The sequence below is a fragment of the Apus apus genome, chromosome 1 (genome assembly GCF_020740795.1).
Source record: "Apus apus isolate bApuApu2 chromosome 1, bApuApu2.pri.cur, whole genome shotgun sequence".
Classification (NCBI taxonomy): domain Eukaryota; kingdom Metazoa; phylum Chordata; class Aves; order Apodiformes; family Apodidae; genus Apus; species Apus apus.
Window position 1 is genome coordinate 70,646,544 of NC_067282.1, and position 27,358 is coordinate 70,673,901.

The 27,358-nt window shown below is 47.4% G+C and overlaps 3 protein-coding genes across 11 annotated transcripts in view; 1 reads left to right on the forward strand and 2 right to left on the reverse strand.

The window, feature by feature from the left end:
* Window positions 1-9,150, forward strand: part of PLA1A (phospholipase A1 member A) — a 28,708-nt gene extending 19,558 nt beyond the window's left edge. For all 5 annotated transcript variants that reach the window (XM_051615317.1, XM_051615290.1, XM_051615300.1 and 2 more), the window contains one exon: window positions 896-9,150. In XM_051615317.1, the coding sequence (XP_051471277.1) occupies window positions 896-980 (85 nt within the window). In that variant the 3' untranslated portion in view covers window positions 981-9,150. The remainder of the gene's footprint in view (window positions 1-895) is intronic.
* On the reverse strand, window positions 4,123-14,853 carry POPDC2 (popeye domain containing 2). Of its 2 annotated transcripts, none has more exons than XM_051615330.1 (4): window positions 13,954-14,853; window positions 11,663-11,771; window positions 8,172-8,676; window positions 4,123-4,216 (listed from the first exon to the last, which is right to left on the reverse strand). In XM_051615330.1, exons 1-3 carry the CDS (start codon window positions 14,442-14,444, stop codon window positions 8,218-8,220), a joined length of 1,059 nt encoding a protein of 352 aa, XP_051471290.1. In that variant the 5' UTR covers window positions 14,445-14,853; the 3' UTR covers window positions 4,123-4,216; window positions 8,172-8,217. The 2 variants fall into 2 exon arrangements, with proteins under 2 accessions (XP_051471290.1, XP_051471297.1); XM_051615337.1 differs by having other exon boundaries at window positions 4,131-4,216; window positions 8,310-8,676.
* A 5,106-nt stretch (window positions 14,854-19,959) lies between these two features.
* Window positions 19,960-23,070, reverse strand: LOC127383064 (cytochrome c oxidase copper chaperone). 4 transcript variants are annotated; one of them, XM_051615427.1, is made up of 4 exons: window positions 22,947-23,070; window positions 22,522-22,671; window positions 20,566-20,676; window positions 19,960-20,155 (listed from the first exon to the last, which is right to left on the reverse strand). In XM_051615427.1, exons 2-3 carry the CDS (start codon window positions 22,638-22,640, stop codon window positions 20,592-20,594), a joined length of 204 nt encoding a protein of 67 aa, XP_051471387.1. In that variant the 5' UTR covers window positions 22,641-22,671; window positions 22,947-23,070; the 3' UTR covers window positions 19,960-20,155; window positions 20,566-20,591. The 4 variants fall into 4 exon arrangements, with proteins under 4 accessions (XP_051471387.1, XP_051471366.1, XP_051471357.1 ...); XM_051615406.1 differs by having other exon boundaries at window positions 22,925-23,069; XM_051615397.1 differs by lacking the exon at window positions 22,947-23,070 and adding an exon at window positions 22,754-22,909.
* Window positions 23,071-27,358: the final 4,288 nt, after the last annotated feature.

A 27,358-nucleotide genomic window follows, 5' to 3' on the forward strand; every position in this document is an offset into this window, starting at 1 on the left:
AACATGATAGATGCACATTTTTCAGGATGAGACCAATAATACATTTTTGCTTCTTATACTGCCCAGGTTTATAAAGCACTAAGGCTAAAGACAACCACTTTGGCCTTTTCTGGGCCAGGCATTTTAGAGTATATGCCTTCAGCCACAGTGACCTTACCCAGAGTAGAAGCAGCAAAGTCCTTTCATCCCAAGGGAGATAATGGTCTTCTCCATAATATAATATTCTTGCCAGGAGCTTTGCAGATGCAGATTTCTTGCAGGCAGGGAAAAATAGCTGTATACTGACACTAAACTCTGTCCACTTTGCTTCTTATGCTGGCTCCAGGCTGAAGCAAGCTAGTAGATACTCCAAAGCAGGGAAAACCAGAAGCAGAAGGGAAACTGGGCTCACATTCAGACTCTGTTCTGATGAGCAGTAAAGAGACCCTAGTTGAAGACAGTAAAACTATATCTAGTGGGCTCAGATAGGGAACAAAAGAGGCATTCCTACAGAAACACCAGACACTCCCTTGAGTGTAACAACTACTCCTTAGTAGCCAGGATGAATGTGCAGATACATGGCTTTTTTATCACTTATGAATGGGACAGCATGGCACATTGCCTTAAGCTGTACCTCTAGAAACACTGGACTTGGCTGTGGTTCAGGCAGAAAGCTGTATCACTAAACTGGGAGCACTCAGAGCAACAAGGAGCTAGGAGGAGGTGGTGGAAAGGTGAAGGACACAAGCCCATATGCACTCCTGCAGCCAATACATCCCCAGCCAGGGCACAGCACCTAGTTCATCATACCCTTGCAAAGCAGAACAGGTCCATCTGCAGCTTGCTTGCCTCTGTGTTAGGATAGCAACCTACGCCTGTTAATGCACATCCTGACTTCCCTGTGCTCTTCCCACAGCAGGACCACATCATGCCTGCCCTGGAACCTCACCCTTCCCAGCAAAACAGACATCTCCTACGAGCTGCCCACTGCTTGTGCCTAGCACTGCCTTTGGAGCTTGCAGGCATACCCAAAATCAGAAAGGAGCCCTGAAGATACTGCTGTGCTCTCCTCACAGGCTATATTTTCACCATAAAACTGGATGATTATTTTTTTTTAGTTCCTGTATTATCATAGAATCACAAAATGGTTTGGGTTGGAAAGGACCTTAAAGATCATCTAGCTCCAAAACCCCTGTCATGGACAGGGACACCTCCCACTAAACCAGGTTGCTCAAAGCCCCATCTAGCCTGCCCTTGAACACTTCCAGGGGGACAGGATGTCAAAATGGACAGGCTTCCATTAGGGACAGGATGTCAAGGAAAAGAAGTGTGTGGCAGACTGGCAAGTACAAGGTTGGTTGGTCACATCAGGACCTCTCAGTTAAAAGACTGGATTGGGACTTATCTCTTATGGATTCTGTACCCAGCTCTAAAAGTGAGATGGGCAGGTCATTTAATCTCAAGGTTCGGATCTGTATGAAAGAAGAAGATACCACTTTTCCTACAAGAAGAGTATTGGGATGATTAATTTGTGTTTTATATTAAAGTGTCCCGAGAACTTCATATTAAGAATTAGAAATATTATTTCTCCTCATCAAGGGGAAACTGTGTGGTTCAGCTTTGGCAGCAGATGGAGTCATTGTTAGCCAATGCTTTAATGGGAAACTCTAGTCCTATCTACAATACACTTTGAGAGTAAGACCCTATTGATTTCATGTTAGTGCTCCTGCTAAACAATCAGTATTAATATCCTTCCTGTGACAAGCCTGGAGCAGCTCCTCTGGTTGTTGGCTCTTTGAAGCTCACATGAAGTGAAACAGATACCAGGAACATGGCAGTGCTCTTGCATCCAATTTTGTACTGCTTTGAACAACTGTCAAGAATAGAAGGTAACGGGAGTAGAATGGAGCTTTGTAGCTACAGGGCCACCTAACACAAATTAACCCCAGGAACTCCACACAGCCTTTCAGACCTGGAAAAGCAGCCAAGATTTTGAAAGAATTGGTGAAAGAGTACAACATGAGAGACACGTACATAGAAACAGCCCTCACCCATCCACACCTTTTCCACCACCTTGATGCACATGCAAATTCAAGAGGAGAAAGTATTACAACACTTCTGCCAAGAAACCACATCTTCTGTATACTGGTTTCTCTGGTTCCCTGGACTGGCTTCACTTGGTGACAGAGAAATGCACCAGGAACACCATGGTCAGGAGAAGGACATGACAAAGGCACTTCTGCTGTGAGGAAGCCTCAGACATTTGGCATGAACTGTCAGTACTGCTCCACTAGACTGTGTCACTGCAGAGTTACCTCCTGCTTTCAGCTCACATCCAAGCTTTTGGTCCTTACCATGTGGCTGTTTGGAAGCCCAGGTAACAAACATCATCTCCAGTATGCACTCAGGAGAGGGTTCGAGCTGGGTTCTGGCAACCTGACAGAGATCCAGGTTGGTTGGTGCCATAACTGAAGAGTTTCCAGGGAGCTTCTTGTTGAAGACTGAAATATAACCTCAGCAGACACCTGTGAAGGGCAGTGTGTAATTCAGCCCAACCCAGTCCACTGCTTCAGGGAGGCGCATAAAGCACCGCAGTGGACACAGTTGCATTGTGCATTTCAGTTCCTTTGCAGAAGGGACCCCAACAGCTCTCACATGAATTTGCTGGAGACATTTCCTAGCTGTGAAAGGCAATGGGGTCAGGATGAAGCAAGAATGCAGCAGCACAGCATGGCAACAACCATTAGGAGGATGATTCCCGGGCCTGGGGCAGCCCCGTTCTCGTGCCCCGGGGGGACAGCGAAGGCGAGCGGCGCGAGGAGCCGCGTACGCCGTGGATCCCACACACACACCACTTCAGAGGCCTCTCCAGACCTCAGCAAGACAGCCAGGTCCCGAGGGCACAGGTCTCACCCGGCCGAGACTTGCAAGATGCCAAACTGGTGTCTGAGCCCCAGCACCTGTGTAAGCAGCGCAAGGCAGGTAGGGCTGCCTCCAACAGCTGGGGCTGACCCAGAGCCAGCTCCACATGCAGGGTAGCCATAGCCCTGTCTGTCTGTGCCAGGAGACACTGAAGAATGCCCTGCACTGTGTGTGCTGATGGAGGGACTGATGCTTCTCCCTCCTTCCCGAGATTTCTGGAGCCTGGATAGGCCCTTACCCTCACTGCTCAGCTTGTTTGCACCAGGTTCTGTGGGACAGAGGGTTCCTCTCTCAGTACTGTCATCTCCAATTTCCTGACAGAGGAACTGGCTGGAGAAGCTTGTCAGCCAAGGCCTGTTGCAGCTGAGCTTGGAAGAGGCTTTCCATCTCCACACTGTTTTCACCTAGGATATTGCACTTCTTCCTACCTCACCAGAGATGTTTTGTACTCACTCATTTCTTCACTCAGTGTACGCATCCTGAGATCATCCTCATTGAGCATGTTAAAAAAAAAAGGGTTCAGACTCTCCTTCTTGCCTACACCTGCCCCCAGTCCCAATTCCTCCTCTTTCTTATTCCAAATGAATCGACTCAACCAACCAACCATTCACCAGAATTTGGTAGCTTCTTTGAGAAGTCATGCTTGTCATACATGAGAAATCCTAAAGATAATTCCTGGTCTTTCTAGAGTGGATGCCCAGTGAGATGCACGATACCAAATCTCAGTATCATGCTCCCCATTACAAGCCCGTTACCGAAGCCATCAGGCAGCCCGTTTTCCTCTGTCCCTTCACCCCCTGTGCCTTGAGATCACCTCAACCATTTCAAAACCTGTTACCTCCCTCTCCAAACCCTCAAACACCAGTAGTTTCATCTCTGACTTTAATAGGAATCATTAAATCAAAGAGAACACAGGTTCTGCCAGCAGGCTTGGGATCGCGATATCGGTGTACCTTGGTATCAGAGCCGCCGACACGCCTCAGAGAGGCAGGACTAGAACACAAACCGGGGAGGCACACTGGGGCAGGCAGCTCTGGTGAACAGCCGTGGGGGTGGGAGGTGCTGGAGTGTTACACTGCAGTCTCACTCGTGTCCTTCATGTGCTTCTGAGTGGACATGTCTGCAGGCAGACATCTCGGTGCTTGCTAAAGAGTGTCTCTCTGGTCAGAAACCTGTGTGAGCATATGCTTCCTTGGAGGGACTTTGGGATCAAATCAGCCTGTTGTTCCCTAGAGTTCTGGGGTCTGAGTGGGAGCCAGAGGGGCTCGTCCTTTGCAGAGAGGGTGAGGAGAATTCTGGAGATGGTTTCCAGAGGCTGCAGAAGGAAAGCAATGGAGGAGGGAGGAAAATAAGAGCAGAGAGGGGAATGGTAGAGGGCGGGGGAGGGAAAGAGAAAGAGAGCACCATTATTATCAAAGGAATAAATTTTACTTCCAAAATTTTCCAAGACCCAAGCCTCAAGGAGCCCACCGTTACCTGTCCTTCTGCCCACCCCTATAAATTAGCATGCAAAACGGTGTCATTCTTCAACATGTGAAAAACTGGAAAAGGGCCAGTTCCAGAAAACAGCCATCCTGAGACTGCAAAAACCAACCCCTCCAAAGCACCTCCTGTGGTATCAGTGAAACAAAGCCCACAGCTCCTTCGATGTTGCTCTCAAAGCAACTGTAAAACAATTCCTACAAACCTGGATACCAAGCTACAGTCCAAGCATCCATCCATTCATCTGCTCACCTCAGTCACCCAATAGAAAGCCAGCCGCAAGATGTAACTGTACAAAACTAAGTAGCAGCAGCCCCACATCTGGCAAGCACTTGATAACAATGAACTAGATCATCTGCAGTATGAAAAGGGGAAAAGCAGGTGGCTTTTGGTTGTTTGAATTGTCATGCAGAGAATAAAGTTTAGTTTGCTATGGGGCATTGAACTACACAGCAGTACACTGTTAAAACAAGTTCTGAGCAGAACCTTTGAACCTGCCTCTTTTATACAGGCAGCCTGTAATTTACTGAAATACCTCCCCTCCTCAGAGAGAGAATGTGCTCATCAGTAGCATCTTAGTCTGTCTTGCTTGTCAGCAGAGTAGAAACTCTTTCAAGGAACTAGACTGTAAGACTAGTAGACCAATTGTGTCCTGGGACTATTTTGTTATGCACAGTCTTCACAGAATCACAGAGTCATTCTGGTTGGAAAAAAACCTTTAAGATAATTGAATACAGCCATAACCTAACTCTACCAAGTCCAGTGCTTCAACCATGCTCCTACACAGTACTTCGGGCATTCAAGAGTTGCCTCCGGCCCTGTGGCATAGCAAGGTGACCACAGCAGTGACAGAAAATGAAAAGGAACGTGATCCATAGAAGCACGTCAGCATGGGGAATTTAGAGAACTGGAAGGTGATTACCCAGTTGAGAAGTTGCTGGGGAAGGAGATGAGAGCACAGACATGGGGAAAGCCCCAGGGGAGCGCTGACCTCTGGGACCGCAGCTACCACTTATTTCAAACAATGACACTGGAGGTCCCTGCTCACTATGGATGTTTTCACCACTTCTAGAGGAAAAGTTACAAAAGTGCTTTCCCTGGGCCATGGCAGACCTGCTCAGATCACCTGCTGAGCTGTGAAAAGTGCCTGGCCAGAAAGGAAAACTGCAGCCCTGCTGTATCACTTTTTTTTGCTGGCTGGGCACTCAAGTCACTGTGGAATGCCGTCCGGACGTGACGACTGCTGTTGTGCTGCAGGGACGTGATGTGATTAGGATACCCAAGTGCTGGGCAGATTAACAAGGAAGTGCTGGTTCCACTGCTATGGACACAGTAAACACAGTTTGTGTTTCCTTGTCTGAGTATCTTAGAAATCAAAATACCACACTGGCTGTTGTCTACAGACTGAGAGACAAGGAAGATAATCCTGCTCTCCCACCACAAATACTGGCCTCTGAAACATTTAGGATTTTATCACAGGTCTCTACTGCAAGTATCAGCACGCCTTGATAGTTCCTCATTCACAAGATCTAAAAACCCAAAAGCTTCCAGCTTCCAACATGTTCTAAAAGGACTGTGTGAAAGAAATAATAGTTTTGTGCTGTGTAGCACAAGGTTTCTCCAACACACACCCCCCTCTTGCATGATTGTTCACAGTGTTGACTCATTACCAAAACCAGGTGGAAACAACTCAAAAAAAGCAACAGTGTCCCTTGCCTTCTCCTTTGTGTAATTGTATTTGAAATTCTGATATTATTGAGCCTGATCAACCAGGATAATTCTGCCAGTGACCTGAGAGTAGCTGTCTTTCTGCTGAGAAGACAAAATACCATCATTGGCAAAATGACTTCACCATGTTTACAACACTAGCTGCATTCATTTTTTATTCTATCTACTCAACAGATGTGCCTAACAGTTAGGAAGATAGCTGTCTCATAAATGATTCCTGCCTCTCCAAGCAAGGACTGAAAAAGCTACAAATGCATATCACCAGCAGTCTAGCAGCAAAACCAGGAACTTCCCATTCCTAACATTTCTCATCTAAAATAAGGATTTTTTTTTTCTTTCTCTGCCACTTGTGTTAAAAAAAAAAAAAAAGTAAGAAAGAAAAAGACAACAAAGAAACAAAATTAGCAAAATTCTTGCTGACTTCTTAGCTGATCCAAGCAAACCCAGATACTATTGTTCCTTCCCTGGCCAGTTTCTTTGTATCCCAAATTTAAAGTTTGGAGGCACGGAAGCAGTACATGAACAAGCACATGACTCAACTGAAAGCAGAACTGTATAAAACAGGAAGATCTTCCAGTTCCACAAATTTCAAAAACTAAGAACAGCAACTGGATGAAACAGCAAGAAAGGCCTCCTCCACCAGAGGCCTACTGCAAATAGCAAGTGCTGTCTGACCCAGCCAGCCTTTTCATTTAGAGCACTTAGGAGGGATGGTCCCCTTGCAGTCACAGCAGTGAGGCTTGTGCACAAGCACTGCAGGGGAGGGAAAATCACTGCAGACTTGTCAGGGTTTGTTTGTGCTAGGAGTCACTGTGTCCTGCCTCATGCTCTCTGCCAGTGAGTCCACAGCCCAACCATTTGCAGCCCAGAAGAAGGCTGCTGGGAAGATCAGAGTGCAATGGTGCACCATGTTCAAGGATGCCTGTCTCAAAGATGGTCTCGCTAGCGGCAGCCCAGCCCTGCAACTTTCTTCCTGCCAGACAGACCAAAATGGGACACATGCAGCTCCCGGGACAGAAATCCCAGTCCCAGGGTTGGTGTCTGGCAGCTGGATGCCAGAAAGCAGCTGTTATGGAACAGTGGCAGGAATGCACGTTTCAGGGTCTGCAGTTGGTGTGCAGCAGCTGGCTAAAAGTAGCTCAGTGTGGAATTCTTCTCTTGGCCACTTGAAGTTGAATTTCAAGTATGAGCTACCCTCCCATCTGTTTGTTTCCTACACTGCTCCTCTGCCCCAACATCCACCATGTCCCAGAATTTTTCTCTTGCAGGGTAAAGAGTTTGTATTTTGTAAGAGAGGATCTCGTTCCCACTCACTGGAAAGCAGAGTTTGAGGAGTGTCAAAGCAATGCTTAGCCTGTCAGTCCAACCAGGGTCACTGGAGGCAAGCGCTGTACCACACAGGGCAGTCTTTCCAATATCTTACTGATCTGGCTGAGCCAAAGCTCAGCTAAATGGAAGACAGAGCAAACGCTGGGATGAGTGGTGATGGGGAGAGGGAAGAAAGTCTCTGGGTTTTCTGACCCTGCCCAGATTGAGCACTTGCAAGGTGTACAGCAACCCCCCATTATCAATCCACTGTACACCCTGGAGCTGTTTCTACCCCTGTCAGCATCTCCTGGGTTGTCTGCTCTCTCACATGCAAATGTTTTCCTCAGCTCAGTCTTACAGTATCTCCAGGTACAGCATGACAAGCCAACTCAAGCCTTGTGGGGACTCTGTGAGCACTTGTGTACCATGTGCCAGACTGGACACTATTCCAGTTTCACTGCCTCCCCTGACAGACGGAGAGAGGACAGGGCAGGGAACAGCTTCCTATGGCTGGGTAACCATCCCTTCCACCCCACAGTGAGGCTGATGCCTGGATTCAAGCCTTCATCCCACTGCTCCTCCTTAAGAAAATCACACAGCTGGAGCCAATCTCCTGGGACTTGAGGCAGGAGGCAAATAAAACACTGTGGAGGAGTAAATCCACAGCAAAAAAGGATGAGAGGCTGTGGGCCACTGCTCTGCCCAGGCAGTTGCATGGCAGGAGGGACTTGCTTCCACAAGCAGGTACTTACGCAGGGGTCCCACACAGGGTGAGGTGTGCCCGTGCCAGGAGTGCCCTCACTTCATATACTCCCCTTCGCTCACATAGTCCATAAAAGACCCCGGCAACTCAGCAAAATCTTCCAAGACAAGACTGGTGGAGTCCTCACCCAGCAGGTCACTGTCAGGACGGGATGACCGGGAGCGTGGAGCCGGCGGTGGCGGTGGTGGTGGCTGTGGAGGGGGCTCGGAAGTGCCAGCCTGGCCAGAGGCAGGTGGTGGCTCCTCGCAGTCCTCTGGTTCCCCGTCAGAGGAGGCTGGCCCGAGGACGTGGTAGAGGCTGGGCAAGCGGATGTCGAAGCGAAGGCCAAACTTGGTGAAGAGCTTCTCATTGATGGAGTAGAGCTTCTCCGAGATGTCGTAGCCCAGGTGGGAGGAGAAAAGCCGAGCAACATAGCGGTCCTTCCTCAGGAGGAGATACAGCTTCTTCCTCGGCCAGGTGATGAAGCTGCAGTCAGTCTCGGCTGTCAGTGTGACCTGTGAGGCAGGGAGGGAGCAAAGTAAGCCCTACCACCCAGGTAGGGGTCACCTACCTTGGGGCTGCATGCTTCTCTCCAGTGCATGACCCCAGCCCCTTTGACGCCTGCTCTCTCTGGAGGCAAAGGAGCTGACGAGCCAGGTCACTCAAGCCAAACAACTGCATAAATCCGTACCTGCCTCTGCTTCCCCACCCCAAGGAGACAGAGATCAGGTTTTCCTATGCAATTATCTGCATGCCCTTGCTTCATTGCTGAATGGCCTTGGAGGATGCACAGCACAGCTCAGTGAGAGAGGAAATAAAAGAATTTTACTGCCTCTGTGTGTAAGTAAGGAACTTCTACCTGAGATTTTATTGGGTTGGTCTTAGAGAACATTTATTTTTGCTTCGGGTTTTGCCATTGTGGACAAAGCCATTTCCCCTCCTAGCTCTAAGACTAGTCTAATAATAATAATAAAAATAATTATACAGTACATGAGTGTATGTTGTAATATATAAATTTAATAATATTAAAAGGTAAGAAACACAGGAAGGGTCAAACTGCTTGGGCCAAAGAAGAACATCTGAGTGTAATGGAGACACTGGCATGTGAACAAGTGCTGTAGCCAAAATATCCCGGGGGCTCCCTTGTACTCTATATCCAGGGGTCTCCTTGGCCAGCCACCATGGCAGAAGGCCACTGGGAAGCTAAACACGGCTTGGCTGCATGTGTGTGTCCTTGGGCTTGATATTTAATGCCACTGCCATGCAAGCAGCTGCTTTATGAAAGAAATATAGGAGATAAAACCTGAGAACTTTCCCAGGCCGAGGTGAGCTAGAGGAAGGGTCACACAGAAACTGAAACAGTCAGAATCTCATTTTCCTAACCAATTTCTGGCATGGCAAACAAAAGCCTCTGTTTCTCATGAGGGATCAAGTGAGATGTAATAAGAAAACCTGCTTCCTAACCAGAGCAGGACAGATTTCAGTCATGAATCTCCCCAACACAAGTGCTCCAGCACTGGCCTTCTGGGGAAAAGTGAGAGCCCTGAAACCCAACTCCTTCAGGCACTGGGAGCCAGCAGTTCTATGGGAAGAAGACATAGCCAAAGCAGAAAGCTCAAGGAAACTGGCTCTTCTTGTAGACGGAGTCATGCTTCTGCCATTTTCCAGTGGGCTCAGGACTGAAACTGCTCAATCCAGAGAGCTGTGGGGAAAACCTGGACAGGGAAAAGCTTCCATGGCCTTCTCTAGCAAAGTCCCAGAGTCAGTCATGCACTTTTTTAAACAAAATGATTGTGATGCTGGGAGGAAGGTTGAAATATGCCACAGAGTTGTATTAACTGCTCCAGTAAGAGGGACTGGTGAGTTAAACAGCTGCTAAAAGCCGCACATCACCAGGGCTAAGCACAGCCACCAAGAGTAATGTGCTGCTGGGATCATGGACCTGTAAAATCTCACTTGCTGGATGCCAGTCTCACACAATCTGCTACTTCTTCATGCTCCTCAGTGAGCAGATGCAGGTTTTGGGCATTCCCACCACATGGCTGCAACCTTTCCCCACTTAAGACTCTACCTCTCCATCCCAGCGCCAGGCACAGCAGACATCCCTTACCAGCCCTGTTTTGCAGAGCAGGAGAGGGGCCAAGAGTGTGCTATTGGCAGGGCTGATGCAGCCTGGCACCAGCTTGCTCACAAGCTGTCTCACACACCACAGATAAAGACACTCAGGAGGTTTGGGAACATTCAGGTCCACAGATATTAGTTCAGAATATGCTGGAGATGTCTTTACGGGTTGCATGCCATCACGATGGCCATTTCCTGCTTTAGAGGGAACAGTTCCTCACCAGGAGCAGTGAGCAGCCATCATTCTGTCCTCTCTGCTCGACTCTTAGGCAAATACAACCCAGGAGCTAGCAGCAATCTGCAAAATCCCTCATGTGCAAAACATGAGACACCCCAACCCCTAGCACAGCCATGCTGTTCTTGCCCTTGCTATCTTGGCCCAATATCCCTATTTCTGCTCAGAAGTGGTAGCCCTGTGCCACAGGCACTTGGTCAGCCAATGCCTGCAACTGTTCTTGCACCACTGTTCCCACTGGCCAGGGTGTGGCTTTCGAGAGCGACCCTCATGACCCTTTCACGCAGTACATGGGCCAAATTCAGACCCATGGAAAGCAGGTTTGGAGAGCTGCCCTGCTTTAACCATCTCTGAATGTGGCTGCGCTCATGAGAAAACACTGTAATTCCCTCATGACCATCCCATGCTCCTGAGGGATTAGCAAAATCCCTCCTCATGTGCCCTAGCTGATATATTCTAGATTGACATCCTGACAAGGATCAGCCTGTCCCGGGATACAACTTAAAGGCAGAGAGATGTGAGCTTGAGTAATCTCCTCCAGAAGGAAAGCCAAATAAATAATGTGGTGTTGACAGCAAGATCCTTTCAGTTACTACAAATACGAACTGGTCTGGCCTCTCAGCAAGGGATTCTTCTGCTCAGAAAGAACCGTATTTGGGTGTGAATCATCCTTTCTGCTTCTCTACCCCAAACACATCACCATCAGAAACTTCTGTGAGGAACAGGATATTTATGGATTTACATCATTGCTGCCTATTGCCGTGGCTGCCATCCTGATGCTGTAATGATGAACCCTGCTCATAACATGCAGGGGAAGTCCATCAACACAGGTACTAGGGAGCACTGCAATGGAAGTGAGCCAGCAATCCCATACCTCATTCCCATGCTAAATTGGAAGGAGCACCACAGCCCACCCTCCCTGCTATCAAGGGATAGTAGGAGCAATCACTGAGCTCTTCAGAGGAAGGCAGAATAAAGGTAACACAGCTGATACCACCATCCTGTGCTGGATAAACCGTAAGGACTGGGGGGAAGGTATTCTTGGTTAGCTTTGAATGGCATAATGATGCCCTTTCATCTCCTTCTCAGGCAGGCAATGAAGCAGCAAGGAGAGGCTGGGCTGCTGCAGAGCCACACGAGGTTACCTGGAAGGTTCCTTCCTCAGAGGGTCGCAGCGACTCCCATTCTGGAGAGTCCAGGAACTGGTATGGAAAGATGTAGTGAAGGAATTGTCCATCCTGGCTCACTCGAATCCTGCAGAAAGGACAGGATTAGGTGCACAGGCTTAACACCACAAAACAGATGTGACACGAACCTTATCGGCTCACTCAACATGCAAGCAGCCAGGTCCACCAAGGAGGAAAGGACTTCTCCCCCTCTCACATGTCTCATTTCCTCTCTGGGATAGCTCCAAATGCTCCAGCCTGTAGGGCCATCCCCCTTTTCTCTGTGGGAAACAATATTTGCTGCCACTTCCCATACTCCATCTGTTTTTTGTTTCCTGCTACAAAACCAGCCTTCACAGGTACAGTGCTTGGTCCTAAACCAGGACTTCTCAGTCTGCAAGACTGATGCTGCTTTTCAGGTACTTCTAAGCCAGCCTGTGGCTCTTTGTACTTGCATCTTCTTCTGTCCTCAAAGTTGCATTAGGACATTTCCCACCTTGATGTTAGGAAGCTACTGCTATACCCAGAAGCCCCCAAAATCACATTGGCAATTGTTCCTGACACATTGCACTGTAAACTTATAGTTTGCTGCAGGTTACCATTTAATCTTTCTTGGCTTCTTTGCCTTCCAAGTATTCCTTCCCCTGTTTTTGCCACGAGTGCCTACAAATGGCAAGGTCAAACTTGCACCCAGCTGTGCTGTGGGAGCAGAGAAGGAAAGCTGCACATGCTTGAGGCAATGGCAGAGCACTCTGAAGCTCTATTCATAGCTCTGCACCACCAGATTTGGATCCTCCTGCCTTCATGTTCCCCTGTTGTATGATGCACAAAAGCAGTTTAAGGTTTCAGAAGGCTAAGTTCATTGTTGACTTCCAGACAGCTGGGAGGGCAGCCTGGCAGGGTCAGGGATTGCAAGGCAGGTTTCCTGATCCAGGCACATTCTCCATTTCCAAGTCCCCCCCATCTTGCTGTTGTTCAGTTTAAGAAGGGGCACCGTAACAGCAGAAATGCTCTAGTGGGTTGGCAAGGACCTCATAAGGCAATAGAGTGCATATCAGGAAATGCAAATCCAATCCCATCTCCATGGAGATGTTTGGTAAGGGGTGAGACACCTAATGGAAACACACATACCAAATTTCCCCCAGGGATTTGCACGGGTTCAGCATGGGTCAGTGGCCCTAGGATGCTCTTAACACATCCTATAAAAGGGACAAAAACCAAAAAACCAGAAAGGACAGCTCTTCTTCTTTACACAATCCCCTCAACTTCACCAGAGGGGATGGACCACCACAGTAAACCAGGAGCTCCAGGTGATGCTGGGTTTGTCTTCCCAAAGGAAAATCCTTGTGAGACACTTCTCCTACAGCTCAGTGTTACTCCCATTTACAGATCTTCTTCCTTTCCCACCCTCACTTAACATTAGTGTCAAGCACCTGGCAGCAGCTGTAAAGCCAGTACCATTACTGTTTTGCCTTGCTTTTGCATGTTGCAAATTGTTAAGACATATGTTCATAAAAGGATGCCACAGTACAACCTGATCAGCACAGTTCACTCAATAACCAAATCTCCAGTGTAACCATCTAGAGGTTCCTGAGGTCCTCCTTGGTGGTCCAGAAGGAGTATCATGAGTGCATGAGAACACAAGGAAAGAAAGAGGCCTGATGACACAGGATCCACCATAGGAGTGCTCTCTGTCTTTTGATTAAATTACCCTCAAAGGGAAAAATGTTGGAGCCCTGAGTGTTCGGGTGTTGGCAACAGGAATGACAACCTCTCCCTGAACGCTGCTGGCCAGGGGGAGCAGGTGAACCAAGGACTCCTATTCGGTGTATTCAGTGAGCAGCCATTCACATCACAGAGGCATGTCTGGCAGTCCCAGAGACCACATCTCCAGACACACCACCTTCCTGCTTTGAGAAACATTTTCAAACAGACTGCTCCCATCAGAAATAAGATTACTTTAAAATGACAGAGGAAGAGGTAAAGATCCCCCAAAAGGAATCACAAACAAAGCTGAGCTGGCTGCTTCACTGCATATAGCTTGATTCTGCAAACCATTCCCCAAAATATTCTAATTTAGAAAAACAAAATAAAACAAAAACCACACCCAAAAGCAAATTATCCCCCTCCCCAACAAACAGATGCGTATCTCAGAGCCCCTTCAGAGGAAGGAAACAATCACCACGCCCGTTTCCACAGAGGGTGAAAATACAACAATAAACCTCAGAGCTTTGCTGACAGACTTTGTTCAGCAACGGGAGTGCCTTTACCTGCCAGACAGCAGCAGGGAGAGGCGGTCGATGGGTGTCTTGCCCTCCACTGCATAATTCTGGTCTCTGACTAGTGACTGGACTTGCTCTTCACAGCACTTCACGATTTCTTTGTAGACTCCCAGGGGCACCTGCAAGGGCAGGTACATGGTCTTGTAGAGAAGGTCAAACTCTTCCGGGATGGTGTTTCTGCGCAGCCGGTAAGCCAGGTGAGCCAGCTGAAGCAAGCAGGCGAGGACAAGCAGCATGTTCCAGATGAAGATATCCAGCCCGCAGGCGCTCAGCCAGCCCCACAGAGCATAGCAGAAGTAGCCTGGGGCCAAGAGGCCAAAGATATAGAGAGACCCAAAGATGCCACTTCCCCCCATGTAACCCAGGAGGACAATGCAGCTGGCCAGATGGTAGGCTGCTCCCTCCATAATCTCGTTCCAGGCATCGCACACTGGAGGCTGGAGAACAGCCTGGTCCCAAGAGAGGCTGCTTGCACTCATCCTTCCCCACTCCCCACCCTACCCAGCCGTCCTGCGCTCAGAACGAATTGTCATACACAAAGGGTGCTGCAGAGGTCTGAAACCAGAGCTGCTGGGTAGCTGTTCCTCCTCTTCTTCCTCTTCAGCGCCAGCTGGTCCCACAGCAACGCGCTTCAGGGTGACATGTTAAAGACCCCCAAAAGTTTTTTGTGTAAAAAAAAAAAAAAATCCCCAAAAGACTGCTTTCTCCTCTTCCTGGCTCACAAACCCGCAGCTGGAACCCTCCTTAGCCACACCAGAGAGAAAAGGAGCTGGCAAATATGAGGCCAAAAGAGCTTGGGCAAAGAAAGAGTAGAGGCCATTAGCTGGAAAACTTGCAGACGGGACAGAGATCTCGTTGCACTGCCTCTCCCTCACCAGCCTTCTGGCACTGGAAATAGCGACTGTGAGAGAGCAGCGGAGGGAGCTGGTGTTGAATGTGGAATGTGTATCACTTGGCAGCGGAAAGGAGAGAGACCCCAAATGGATAACCATGTTTGGAATTGAAATCCAAGGAGCAAAAGCAGCGAGGAGAACAGAGAGCAGGCATGCACTCGCTACTTAACATAACTCAGGCGCCCAGATAAGCCCGGCACACTGCTGGGAAGAGAAAGGAGAGGGGAAAACAACCAGCTTATCACACTCAGCTCCAGCCACGCATGGGGCTCTGCACCCCTCTGCACTCCTGCAAGAGAGTGACTTTCACCCACCACAAAAAAGGAGAAAGGTCACCCCCTCCTCCTGCTGTGGATCGTAGCGGTGGCAGGAACTTAGCAAAAGAAGATGGGCTGGTTCTCCGGAAAGGCTTTCCAGGCGCTGCAGCACAGCCTCCCCTTGTGCCAGGCAGCTCTGTCTCAGGGGGAGTTGTAGGTCAACGGGCCTGAGGTAAAGCTCTGCACAGGCAGGCAGCTGGGACTGCAAGGGACAAAGCTGGAGCTGGGACACAGCTTTACCCATCACAGAGGAGATTATTATCCTGCATAAAAGTTTGAGAGTGTAACACCCAGAAGCGTGCTTTGCAGGGAAATCCTAGTGGAGGGAGGGTTCTCCTACTCCACAGATAAACAAGCTCTGTTGGGAAAAGACCTGGGGAAACATCATTTTATGTCTTCATTTTTTTATAGCTATTTGGAACCCTCCAGACCTTCATTTAGCACAAAGAGGAAAGTGAACACTTTCCACTCAGACAACCTGGGACAGAGGCATGAGAGAGACCTGCCAAGTTCAGTCCTCTGGGTTCAGCTGCAGAAAAGACGCATAAATGCAATTTCTCCTCTGCTTCGAGTAACACATTATCAGTCACACAGGCAGGATCTGCCCTGCCGCCAGGACGCAGTCACATTTCAGGCATTGACGCAACGCACATGGTCAGTCAACAGTATGAAGTCAGCCTGCATGGGTCAGTGGAGTAGAGATAGGGTTTCCAGGGTGGTCGTGTTTCAGGCCGAGCTTGCAGCTGCCCTGCCTAACGTGCCATCCCCATTGGCACCACTCACTTAAAGACACACTAATCGGCTCTTCCACTAATAGTACTCGGGAATAGCACTGTCCACTGGGCGAGGCGCAAGCAAAACTTTATGGCAACATTGAAGGATTCATCATGGTCTTGGGCACCACAACCTATCTCTACAATGATAGCCCATGTGCAACACAAAGCGGTATGACACCAAAGAGGAGCAAAGGCTGTGCCATCTTGACAGGTGGGAAGGAAACAAAGCAAATTAAGCTTTGCACAGGGGTGAGTGCCTTCGACTCAAAAATGTTTTCTGTGAAGGCTGAAGTTAAACAGGGAACATTGTCTCCAGTGGTCCCTTATTTAAGTGAAGAGGTAAATCCTATGAACTGAAGTAGAACAAGGTTCAGCTGCAAGAGGTATGGGGAAGTTAAGAAATTTATTTCTTTTCACCTTATCTGCAAAGCGGTAAGGATGATCGCATAGCTAAAGCTAAAGTCTTGGGAGCCAAGTTCTGGTTTTCATACCATTGTCATATACTTGCTAGATGATCCAAACAACACCTTGTCTGCCTTTAGGCCTTATCTGCAAAAAAACAGTATTTATAAGGGGCCCTCGTTCCAAGATAGGCTGATGTGTGATGGAATGGGGAATTGGGATATTGAGATTGGGAACACTTACAGGAAAGATACTTTACATAAGATTTGGGAGACAAAACTGAACTGCTGTTAATAACAATGTTGAACTACAGTAAAGGAAGCATTCTGAGAAGTAGCATTGTAATTTTTCCTGCCTTTCCAAACTACCAAAATCTTTTGCAGCAATCGAAAAAAGTGACCAAGAAAAAAAAAAGTTATTAATTTCACTCCTCAGTTAGGTTAATTCCTGAGCTAGAAGATACTCTAGAAAACAATTATAATGACTTGATAGGACAAAGAAGGTGCTTCCTCTAGCATCTTCCAGCAGATGGACAGTGGCAGTGCTGCTGGGGCCAGCGCCACAGGTGAGGACAGCCCATTGTGACTTCCCTGTGGAAGACAGACAGAAAGCTTTAATCCCACTGCAGTCACAGCACAAAGCTCTCATTTTAGAAAATATACAACTTTTCTGCTGGGGCTGAATGTGACATGGTAAAGAGATCAACATAATCTTTTAAAAGGCAGATCTCAGCACATGCTAGAGATTAATCTAGCTGTTTTCAAGCCCAGTTTTTTAAAAGGAAGATTTGTACAGTGGTTGAACCACCAAGGCTCACATCTTCCTTTCTCCCTTGAGTACCATGGCCATACAGACCACTTTTACAGCACATTCACAGTTTGTCACCCAGCAGAGTTCAAAAAGCTTTCTTAAATTTCCAAAGAGAAATATTATTTTCATGCCTTGCCTTGAATCAGAATGCAGGCCTTCCATCCAGTGGTGCTGGGATTCATCCAAGATGAGTGTACAGAAGCCAGTAATGACTGAAGGGGAAAGCCATGCAAGTATTAAAAGGGAGTTATCAAGGCCCAAACCAATTTGGAATCAAAAGAGCAAGTGCATAGGGAACACCTGAGTAGCACCAAAACTCTTAACTGGAAGAAGGCATGCAGACAATACAACAATGCAGACAAATTAGTCTCTGAAGAGAAAAACAGACACATCAAGCTTTTCAGCACTGAACTTGGTAGCATGTAAATAGTTATCCTACTGATTTCCCCACATATAAATAATTCAACCAGTAACAACTGATACTGAGCCCCATGCAATGATGCAATTCATATCCAGCCTGCGCTGTTTGGCAAATAAATCCTCTGTCCTTGAGAGCAGCCCCATACTGAGAGATTATTAGTCCTGGATGTCACAGCAGCTAAATGACTGGCTATATGGCCCAAGCCTACAGGTTCACTGCTGATTCCACAAGCTAAAAACCAGTCTCATCACCTGTGCTGAGGACACTAAGACCTTGATGGCTTCAAGTCAGAGGAGGCATAATCAGGCATCTCCTTTTTGATTTATTACATAATGCATTGCTGCCATTAGTCTGCAAAACTGTTACTTAACATGCTAATAGACCCTTTTAAGTCACACTTGATTAACAACTGTTGGGAGAGGTGTAAAGCCTGCTCCAGGTAAGCTCATGGTGAATCACAAAGGAACAAGGCTGTACTGTATTTAGTTGAATTACTGCTACATACTTCAGCCAAGTTTCCTGCTACTGCCACATTTCACGCCATTGCAGCTACACCAAACAGCTTGTGCAGGGCAGTGTCTGTCACCAGCTGGTAACACAGTGCCAATAACCTCCAACCCCCAAACCAAGCCTGGAATCCACACCACAGGAATCCTGTGGTGACAAATTAATGCTCTCAGCAAGGAATCTGATTTGAAGGTTTTTTCTGTTGTTGCTTTAAAGTATATAGTTCTCCAGTGTCCTTTCTGTACCTGTTTCACACAGGTATCACAGTATCCCACTCATCATCTTCCAAAAGCTTTCTAAAATATCTACCATGCTTTTACCTTCATGCAAGCCTAGCTCTCACATTTCTTAAGCTTCTAGAATGTGTAAAAATGTATGAGGACACATTTTTTTTCTTTTCTTGACCTGAGGTAACTAGCACTCTGTTCTTAGTTGACCACTGCATCCCCTGCCCTCCTAACTCTGTGCACCATTTCCAGTCTCACCCAGACTGGACATGCTACCACAAAGCTGGTGCTCATCCACTTTTTAACATGGTGTTAAGTTCAAGCCAAGTCATTCAACAATAAATGACCTTATCCAAGTTTCTTACCTCAAGACAACAATAAACACTAAGTGGAGCACCAGGTCCTGCTCCCCAGGTGCTACAGTGCTGCAGGCAGCTTTGAACACTTTTTGCCAGACTGACACCTGCATCTCTTCTCTCAGGCTGGAAGCCAACATGTGCACAGCTCTTACCTCAGGACAGGAGAGTAGACAAGCAGCATAAAGTGAAGTCCCCTGCAAGCATTTTTATAGTCCATTTCCCCAGACTCCAGTACCTTTGAGAAACATTCCTGAAAGTAGTCTAAACTCTCATCATACAACTTGCACCTCTCGGCAGACAGTACCAAAGTATCACATACTAAACATTCACAGCCTCTTCATTACTAGCTCAGAATACACAGGCCCCAGTAGGCAGAGACATGATGACTGCACCCACCCCTTCAACAGAATCAAAGCCAGAGAACAATCAAGACAAAGCACAGATTTTGTATACTCCATTTCCAAAAAGAAAACTCAGCAGGAGGAAAGGAATTATCAGTGATGCCACCTTAAGCAGTCAACTCACCAAAGGAAGAAAAACGTTAGGGTTGCACAGAGACACAGTATGGAGCCAAATAAGTCCCACATCTGTAACAAATGATCAACCGCACTTATTTTGCTCTAGAAACAATCAAAGGCCATGATCAATTACCTTCCCATTGTCACAACATATAGGTGAGGAAAAAAGCCAGACAAAAGCAGACAAAAGTCCACCCACACCCAGCGCAAGAATAACATGAGAAAAAACAGGCACTAAAAAAACCACAAACTTTTCTTTCAGGCTAGTGACACGTACATACATCTGTAGTCCTCTGCTCCCCTTCCCCTTCAGAACTACTGGCTCCGTAAGTTGAGTTTGATATAGAAAGTACTTAATTCTTCACTATCAAGAATGAAGTTTGAATCCTAAACTGAAGCTGCTAGAATTCTTCCAACTTTTTTTGAACAGGGGAAAGCAAATCCAGTTTTGCCTCCAAAGAAAAGTTTATAAGGCTGTAGTCATCTTTGTACAAACACAGTTAAACCTGTGACCGCAAACACCACTACAAGCTTCAGCATGACTTTGCTAAACACAGTAACAGGGCAGTGTTATTAGCATGATTTCTCAGTCTGCATCACAGGGAAAACCCACCAAAGGCCCATCTGTTCAACTGCAGCACCAGGTTAATCACTGTTCTCATTTCAATTAGTAAGCAGGCTTTTCTCATTCTCTCCATTCCACAGTGTTTTGAATGAGGTGGGCACTGTCATTTCTTAAAAGAATGAGAAGTTTGGAACAGTGGTCATTTTCAGATTTTTATTAAGAGGAAAAAAATACATTTTCTATAGTAGTGGTGAAGAGCTAACAGTGGAAAAGCCATAGATGTGATGCATAGTCTATTATAAATAGATTCTTTGTTTATATTTTTTCTTTGAAGTAATTTGCAGAAATAATTTATTTTGCAGCTTTCCAGCACACAATCACACCACAGACACCATCTACAAGAGAGAGAAAAAAACAGCTTCAGAAAACATGGATTTCCACTGGATATTGAGGGACAGTTCAACAATCAACAAAAAAAACCCCAGTAACATCCCACAAAAACCAACCCTCGCACTGCCTTACCATTAGAAATCTTGAGTTGAATTTCAGGTCTATTAAAAGACAGCAGAGGCAGCACCATATTCTACTGCTGAAGAGGTACTGACAGAGGCTGTTTACTGCCAGGAGGCTTCACCACCCACACAAGGCCAGCAGCACTTCACTCCAGTGCCAGGGAGGGTTACTTTGCCTTCCCTCTCACAAGTAAGATTCCTTTGCCATCATGAACGTTACTCTGGGCCTTCTAGTGGCACCAGCTGAGATGCACTGGCTCTTCAGAGGCAGAGCTCCTGAAGGCTATACTCACCACATTCACAGTCCTGCTCATCTCACTCATATCTTGAAGCCCAGAGCTCTCAAACACTCCTTGTGAGCTTCAATTAGGTGCTCACAATTTTCTTCCCCCTTCTCAAAGACACTGCAAAACAAAAATACTTTCAAGGCTCAGCAACAAAACATTAGCTTATTATTAGCCAAAGCCACAGGGCTGACATGCTGTTGGGGACAATCGAAAACGCTATTAGGCTCCAGAGATCTTTTTGCCCATCCTGTCCAGGGTAGGGCTTTTTTGGAAAACATTATCTCAAAAAGGTGCCCAGGTCTGGGGCAGTGAACTTAAAACTCTGATGAGATGGGTAAAAGAATTTCCTATTAACAGGCCAGTGTCTATTCTGGGCAAGTCTAGACTGGGATTTGTTACACAACACAAGGCTGTCGCACCACTTCATCAAGTATGCTGATTTCATTAGCAACCAGTTTCAAATAATTCAGTATGGAAGCAACCAAATTTATCCAGTGAGAGACTGATACAGAACAGGTTGAACAGTAAATAACATTTTAGTCCAGCTTTAATTGGTATTAAGGGTAGTCTGAAGGAAAAAAAATCCCCGTCCAGCTTCTCTTAAATAAAACATGATTTGCCACATATGGTAACTTTTGATGTTACTCATCCATCCAAGTCTCTTAATACATATTCAAATAGTGGCAAGAGCCTACCATCGTTAGTATATCATGGATACCAGAGAAACAGTTCAGACTTGCTCCTTGATTGACCTGCAGAGCAACTTCCTGCCCCCAGGGGTGGGGATGTCACCATGCTGCACAGTGCAGGTCTCAGGTCTGATCAACCCTCATCTGCCACGTTATGCTATTCTTGCTGCCAAAGGAGAAAACCACCAACTATGAATAACTAAAACATTTTATTTTCAAAATCATTTAAGTGTTATTATGATATATATGGACAGGTGTGCTGGCTACCCACAGCAGCTTCATCTGACCTGGGACTTGCATCCCACTGCCCTTTTATTAGTGGGACCTGGCCTCAGCTTCACTCTAGCATGTAACTAGACTCACACCTCTAACTTCAGCAAAAGCATTGTGCCCTGTATCATGTCACCTACTGAATATCATCTGTACCACCCGTCAGGTAAAAAAACCCAGCAGTTTGATCACCAGACTAAAGTAATTTACTGTCACAGACAAACTTGCTGTATTTTGGTGGTGCCTTTCATGCTATTTCATAGTTCCTACATAACTAAGCCTGTAACTAAACATGCAGTTATATACACCAATGCCAAATTTTGCACCTCTGTGAGAAATATCATCCTCCAAGACCTAAAATACAAGGTTTGTTTTGGGTTTGGGGTTTATTATTTTTTTTAAAAAGACAACAGTGGTTATAACAACCACAGCATTATAAAAAACAGCGTTCCAGGCACTGGAACAGGCTGCCCAGGGAAGCGGTCGAAATCACCAACTCTGGAGATATTTTAAAAGTGCAAAGATGTGGTGCTTAAGGACGTAGCTTAGCGGTGGATTTGGCAGTGTGCTAGGTGGAACTTCATGATCTTGAACTAAAACAATCAGATGATTCTATAATCAATTAAACAATACCGATGCTCCTACTTGCTGGTCCTTGCTGCTTCAGTCAGCCAAGGCCAGCGAAGACCTGCCAGCAGCCTTAAAAGCTGATCTCTCAAACCTGTTTCAAACTAGGGCTACAAAACACTAATCCTCGTTTTCAGGCACCCCCGGGGGCGGGGCTCAGAAAAGCACCCCAGCAGGTCAGGCAGCCAGGCAGGGGGGCAGCCCGGGAAACCCACCCACCCCCCCGGCCCGGCCCGGCCAGGCCAGGCCCGGCCAGGCCAGCAGCGGGCCAGGGCCGCTCCCAGCGCCTCAGCCCCAGGCCGGCGGCCGGCAGGGGCAGCCCCGGGCGCCGTCAGGCCGCCCCCCGCCCCCCGCCCCGGGGCGGCCGGCCCCTCACCAGGCGTCCCGCGCCCGGCGGGTCTCCGGGCAGGCGCAGCAGGGCTTCAGCGGCTTCTTCTCCTCCCGCGCCTCCCCCGCGCCCTTGGCGCCGCAGCCGGCCGCAGCCACCGTCGACATGGCGGGCGGCTCCCCCGGCAGCCACGCGTCCCTGCGAGGGAGAACGTCGTCAGCGCCCGCCGACAGACCCCCAGCCCGCCCCCCAGCCCGCCTCGCCTCCCCCCGCTACCTGCCTTGCCCGCCCGGCCCGAGCGCTGCGAAAAGCCGCGGTGTCGGCGGCCCCGCGTCCCCGCCCACAGCCCTTCCGCGGCCCGCGGGCAGGCCGGGAGATGCAGCGCGGGAGCCCCGCACTGCCCTGCCCCGCACTGCCCTCCTTCCCTCCCTCCCGGCGCGCGTGGCGAGACCAGCTCCGCCGCCGTCACTCGCCGCGGAGACAGCGAGATTCTCCCGGGGGCACTCGGAGCCCAGCGAGCCCGGAAGACGAGCGGGAAGGAGGGGCCGCCGGGAGCGGGGAAGATGGCGCGGGCAGCCGCGGGGACCCGCCGCCCGCCGCAGTCCGGGCGAGAGCAGCGGCTGGCGGGATGCCGGCCCCGCCCGACCCGGGCTCCCCGAGCAGGCAGCTGCGGGCAGCTACCCAGCGCTATCTTCTCCTCTTCAGAGCAAAACGGGAGGGGGGGGGGGGGGGGGGTGTCGGTGATTTATCGCAGTTGTGCAGAGAAAACTGGAGGTCTGCGGGGGTGGAGCGGCAGGTGTTGCACGCAGGAGCGCAGCCCTCAGCCCCGGCAGCCTGAGGCGTTGCTGCCTGGGGGCTGGAGTCCTGCAGGAAGGGAAGAAGATACAGAGCTGCTTTCCCTTTGTAGTGTGCCCCAAACCAGGCGTCAGAAGCCCCACGCTTGCCTTCCAGGAATCCGCTGAATATTTAGCTGTTTTGACACAGCCGGCTCTCCAAGGCAATGGCCTGCTACAGCTGTGCCTGCAGCCAGCCCTGATGATGCACAGGTTATTGTTTCTGCACGTGTGTAGTCAGCCAGCCAGCCAGGCTGCAGAGCAAAGGGGCACCCTGTACAGGTGATGGGGGAAGGACTGCGCATCAGTGGATGTGACGCTGCTGAGGAAGGGGAAAAGAATATGCCCACTGGCATGCAGATGCTGTGCCTTTTAATGTGGTGTAGCAAGAGTCAAAGAAGAACAGGCAGCTTACAGGAGGTATTAAGGGGATCCAACAAAAAATGTACGAACACTGACAAGAAGATCTGGAGGGGCAGAAAGCCTGTATTTTTGGTATTTAGTTAATTCTGACTTTCAGTGTGAGTTTTTTATACTGGCGGCAGATTATCGCATTGTCGTCAGTCACAGAGATGTTTCTTTTGGTCTGTGATGACAAGTAAATAGCAGTAGCTACTGTAAAACATGTTACATGCTCTCAGCCTCGGCAAAACTCGGGAGCTCAAAATACCTGCTCAGGATGTGAACGTGTCAGTCAAATGAAAGATTAAAAAGAGTCCCACCCTGTAAAGGGTATGATCGTGATCAATCAAAAATATCAAGCAAACCATTGTTTACAAGGGCAAGACAGAATTATTTCATTATTTTCAGTATTTACCCTTCCAATAAACCAGGCCAAAAGTGAGTTAATTCTCTGTGGAGAAATTTAGCTCTTCTTTTGCTCTGGATCATCAAGGTGTGTGCCAACGCCATGACTCATTCTACCTGAAGGCGGAAATAATAGGATTCTTTTTTGATCCCCTCATTCTCACAAAGAGAGATGAAAAGTAGAACCTAGATATTTTCCAGAAGTCCAAAGCTCCTGATTTTCATTGCATGAGTAGATGAAGCTCTCCTATTTTCACCCTTGAAGCACCGCTGTGGCGCCCTGTCAATGCGACTCCTTGCAACGCAGGCTCCTGAAGAGATTGCCTGTACAAGGACTACAGATTTCCCTGGGCATTTACAGCTCTGGGTTTCAAGGAGTAATGGGTGAAACAGGGGTTTCACCATGGGTTTCCAAGTTCTTTTCCCTATACAGCCCTTTCTCAGAATTAAAGAATATACAGCAGTGACTTGTGGTGTGTAAACATCACAGTAGCACTGCAGTTTATCCATTGGTTTCTTGTATCTTCAGTTTCAGCCCACTAAAAGAACGGTGGTCCAAAAAAAGAAGTATTTGTCTGTTGGAGACGCTCAGGTGGACAGACTTTTTAAAAGAACCTCAAAAATGTACATATATTTACATTGTTAATGCTAGGTAGAGTAAGTCCCCTATCCATGTCAGTTGAAAGTAGCAGTCTAGCGTAGTCTGGGGTTTTCCAGATTTCTCACATTTCTTATCTATATGACAGAGGGTAAATTTAACTCTGGAAAGTCTGTGTGGTGAAACAGCCAAAGGTATTTTGATATCTTTCACATAGTGCCTATTCTGAGAACCACTAACCGTTTATCATCTTGAAAAAATAAACAAGTTTAATATAGGTTTAGAAAAATATTGTTGTCTTTGGCCAAGTATGAACTTGAGACAATGACTGCTCTAGCATTCCAGTCAACCACGAGCTGTGTTTTATTGTCAAAGATGTTGTATGTGGTTTTGGTCAATGCCCAGATACATGTGATGAAAAAAAGGACTTCAAACCTCTGAGCAAAATGACTTTTTGGGCCCTGCTGCTTATTCTGTTAACTGCCCAAGTACAGGATAGAGTTTCTCTTTTTGAACAGAGTTGCAGATACCAAATACTATCAGCTCAGCAGTGTGACCCAAGAGAGAATGAATACTGGAACAGAAGGACCTTTGCTCGGGTCCAGTAAAATGGAAGAAACTCTAAGGTTCAAACTTCGTCTTCAGGTAAAGGTAAGTGGCTCACTGGGCTAAAATTACCTCAACAATTGATGTGCCAGTCCCTTTCCAGGCTGAAGAGGCAAATCCCCATGTTTCAGGACTACAGTATGAACTCTGTATGCAGGGATGCTGTAACACAGGACTCAATGATTCCCTCCTGGGAGATCACTACAGAAGGCTGTATGGAAAGGGTTACCTTCCACGCTGTCAAGCAAGCCCTTAACTAAACAAGAGTAGAATCAAGATTACTTTTAAGGCATTTCTGTCTCTTTGAATGTGATACGAGCAAGTACTGCCACCAATCACCTCTTGCCAGAAATTTGACAAAATCTTCTGAGCATCAGAGACTAGAAGTGGAAAGTAGATTGCAAGATTGCAGTCACTTTCCACTTTAGAAACAACTGCTGTCTCTTTTTTTCCCAAGTCTTGCAGGACATGACCCACAGCACCCCAGAAATTCTGGGATCTCGTACTGGAACCAGAACTCTGTGGCCTAGCCTTGCACAGTGAAGATAGTGACCCTCCTACAACAACAGGCAGAGCAGACACTTCTGTTCCAATCAAAATTTGCAGCAAAAGTAATGTCAAGAACTGCCACAACTGCTTGCTTTTGCTAAGAAACCAATCAGGATACTGTTTCCAGCAATGAATGACATTCCCAAGGAAATCTGGATGCTTGTGCAGGAAAAAAAAAAAAAAAAAAAGAAAAAGAAAGCCTAAGTGCTTCTTTTTCCTATAAACTGAAAGGATCCTAATGTCTCTTTTTTTTTTTTCTGCACATTTCTTCACAGTCTGTGCTAAGATTATGATTATAATCACTTTCATGTTATGCCTCTTCTTTTCACTGCCCACTGAAACCTTATCCAAATGTATTAGTAAAGATGAATTGGCCATGCAACACTGCAAAAGCCAGATCAGCAAATTCAGTATGCAGTCTCCCTGGTAACCTGGCAGAAGAAGGAAGCTGGCATTTTGTACCATGCCACAAAGTACCCTGCCTGTTCTTCATGCCTTGGAGGCAAGAACAACTGAGCCTCTGGCAACACAGCAGCTTTTCCGCATTACAGATGTGCAGCAACTAATGTTGGATGCACATTTCAAGCATAGTCAGTCTTACTTCAGTGCTTGCTGGGATGGCTGATCAGCTCCTCCCCTTCATGGAGGGAACACCCTTGAAAATCCAAGCATTCTGGAATGGATCCCATCATGCAGGCTGGTGAGAAGGAAAGCCCAGGTGTTTGCATCCAGATGGCTGCACATGCTACTGACAAAACAAAAAAGCATGCCTGACAAAGACAAGTATGTATTGTCTGACAGTCTTGGTGACTGAGAAAATCGTAACCTGTATTTGGAAAATAACATCACTAATCCTACAAAATACATGAATCTGCAAGGCCTGTCCCTCTGCTGCAGTCAGACGCATTAAAAATCAGAAAAAAGTAGCTCAGGTTTAAAATTCTTTGGGCATGAAGAAGATACACACTAGTCACTTGGGGAAATTTTGCTGTCCTCAGATATTTTTATTTCCTCCACTGCGGAGTTAACCAAGACAGCTGCCTATATAGTTCCTTCCAAACAGGAAACCCCTTTCATTCTCACTTCTTCTGACTTGAAAGAGTAAGGCTTTCAAACTTCTCTGCATAACCACTAGATGAATTGTCAGAACTGATCAGAATGTGACCACAAGCAATCAGACAGCTGAGGCACTGTTAGGATAGAACATTGCATGGATGCACGGATGTTCTCCATTTAGTCACTCAACAAAAACCAAATGCAGCCTGTGGTCTGTGCTTATGCGGGACAGGAAATCTGGACCAGAACCCAAGTTCACTTGGCTGTGTATTGAAGAAAATGCCTCACTGCAGTTCCATAAAATACTCTGCAATAACAGCTTCCAACCTTAATGATTTCTGCTGCAAACAAGGCAGTGTTTCTGAACAACTCCAATGAATTATGTTAAGCTCTTGATGAACTGAAAAACAGCAATAAAGTAGGTCAACTTCCTTCC

Excerpts from the sequence above, each read along its gene's own strand:
- POPDC2 (XM_051615330.1), bottom strand. The coding sequence starts at position 14,444 with ATGAGTGCAAGCAGCCTCTCTTGGGACCAGGCTGTTCTCCAGCCTCCA. Across the intron at positions 11,772-13,953 it reads TCCCTGCTGCTGTCTGGCAG|GATTCGAGTGAGCCAGGATG; the intron begins GTAAAGGCACTC and ends TCCTTTCTGCAG. Across the intron at positions 8,677-11,662 it reads CTGAGGAAGGAACCTTCCAG|GTCACACTGACAGCCGAGAC; the intron begins GTAACCTCGTGT and ends CCTGCCTCACAG.
- LOC127383064 (XM_051615427.1), bottom strand. The coding sequence starts at position 22,640 with ATGTCGACGGTGGCTGCGGCCGGCTGCGGCGCCAAGGGCGCGGGGGAG. Across the intron at positions 20,677-22,521 it reads CGCCGGGCGCGGGACGCCTG|TGTCTTTGAGAAGGGGGAAG; the intron begins GTGAGGGGCCGG and ends TTTGTTTTGCAG.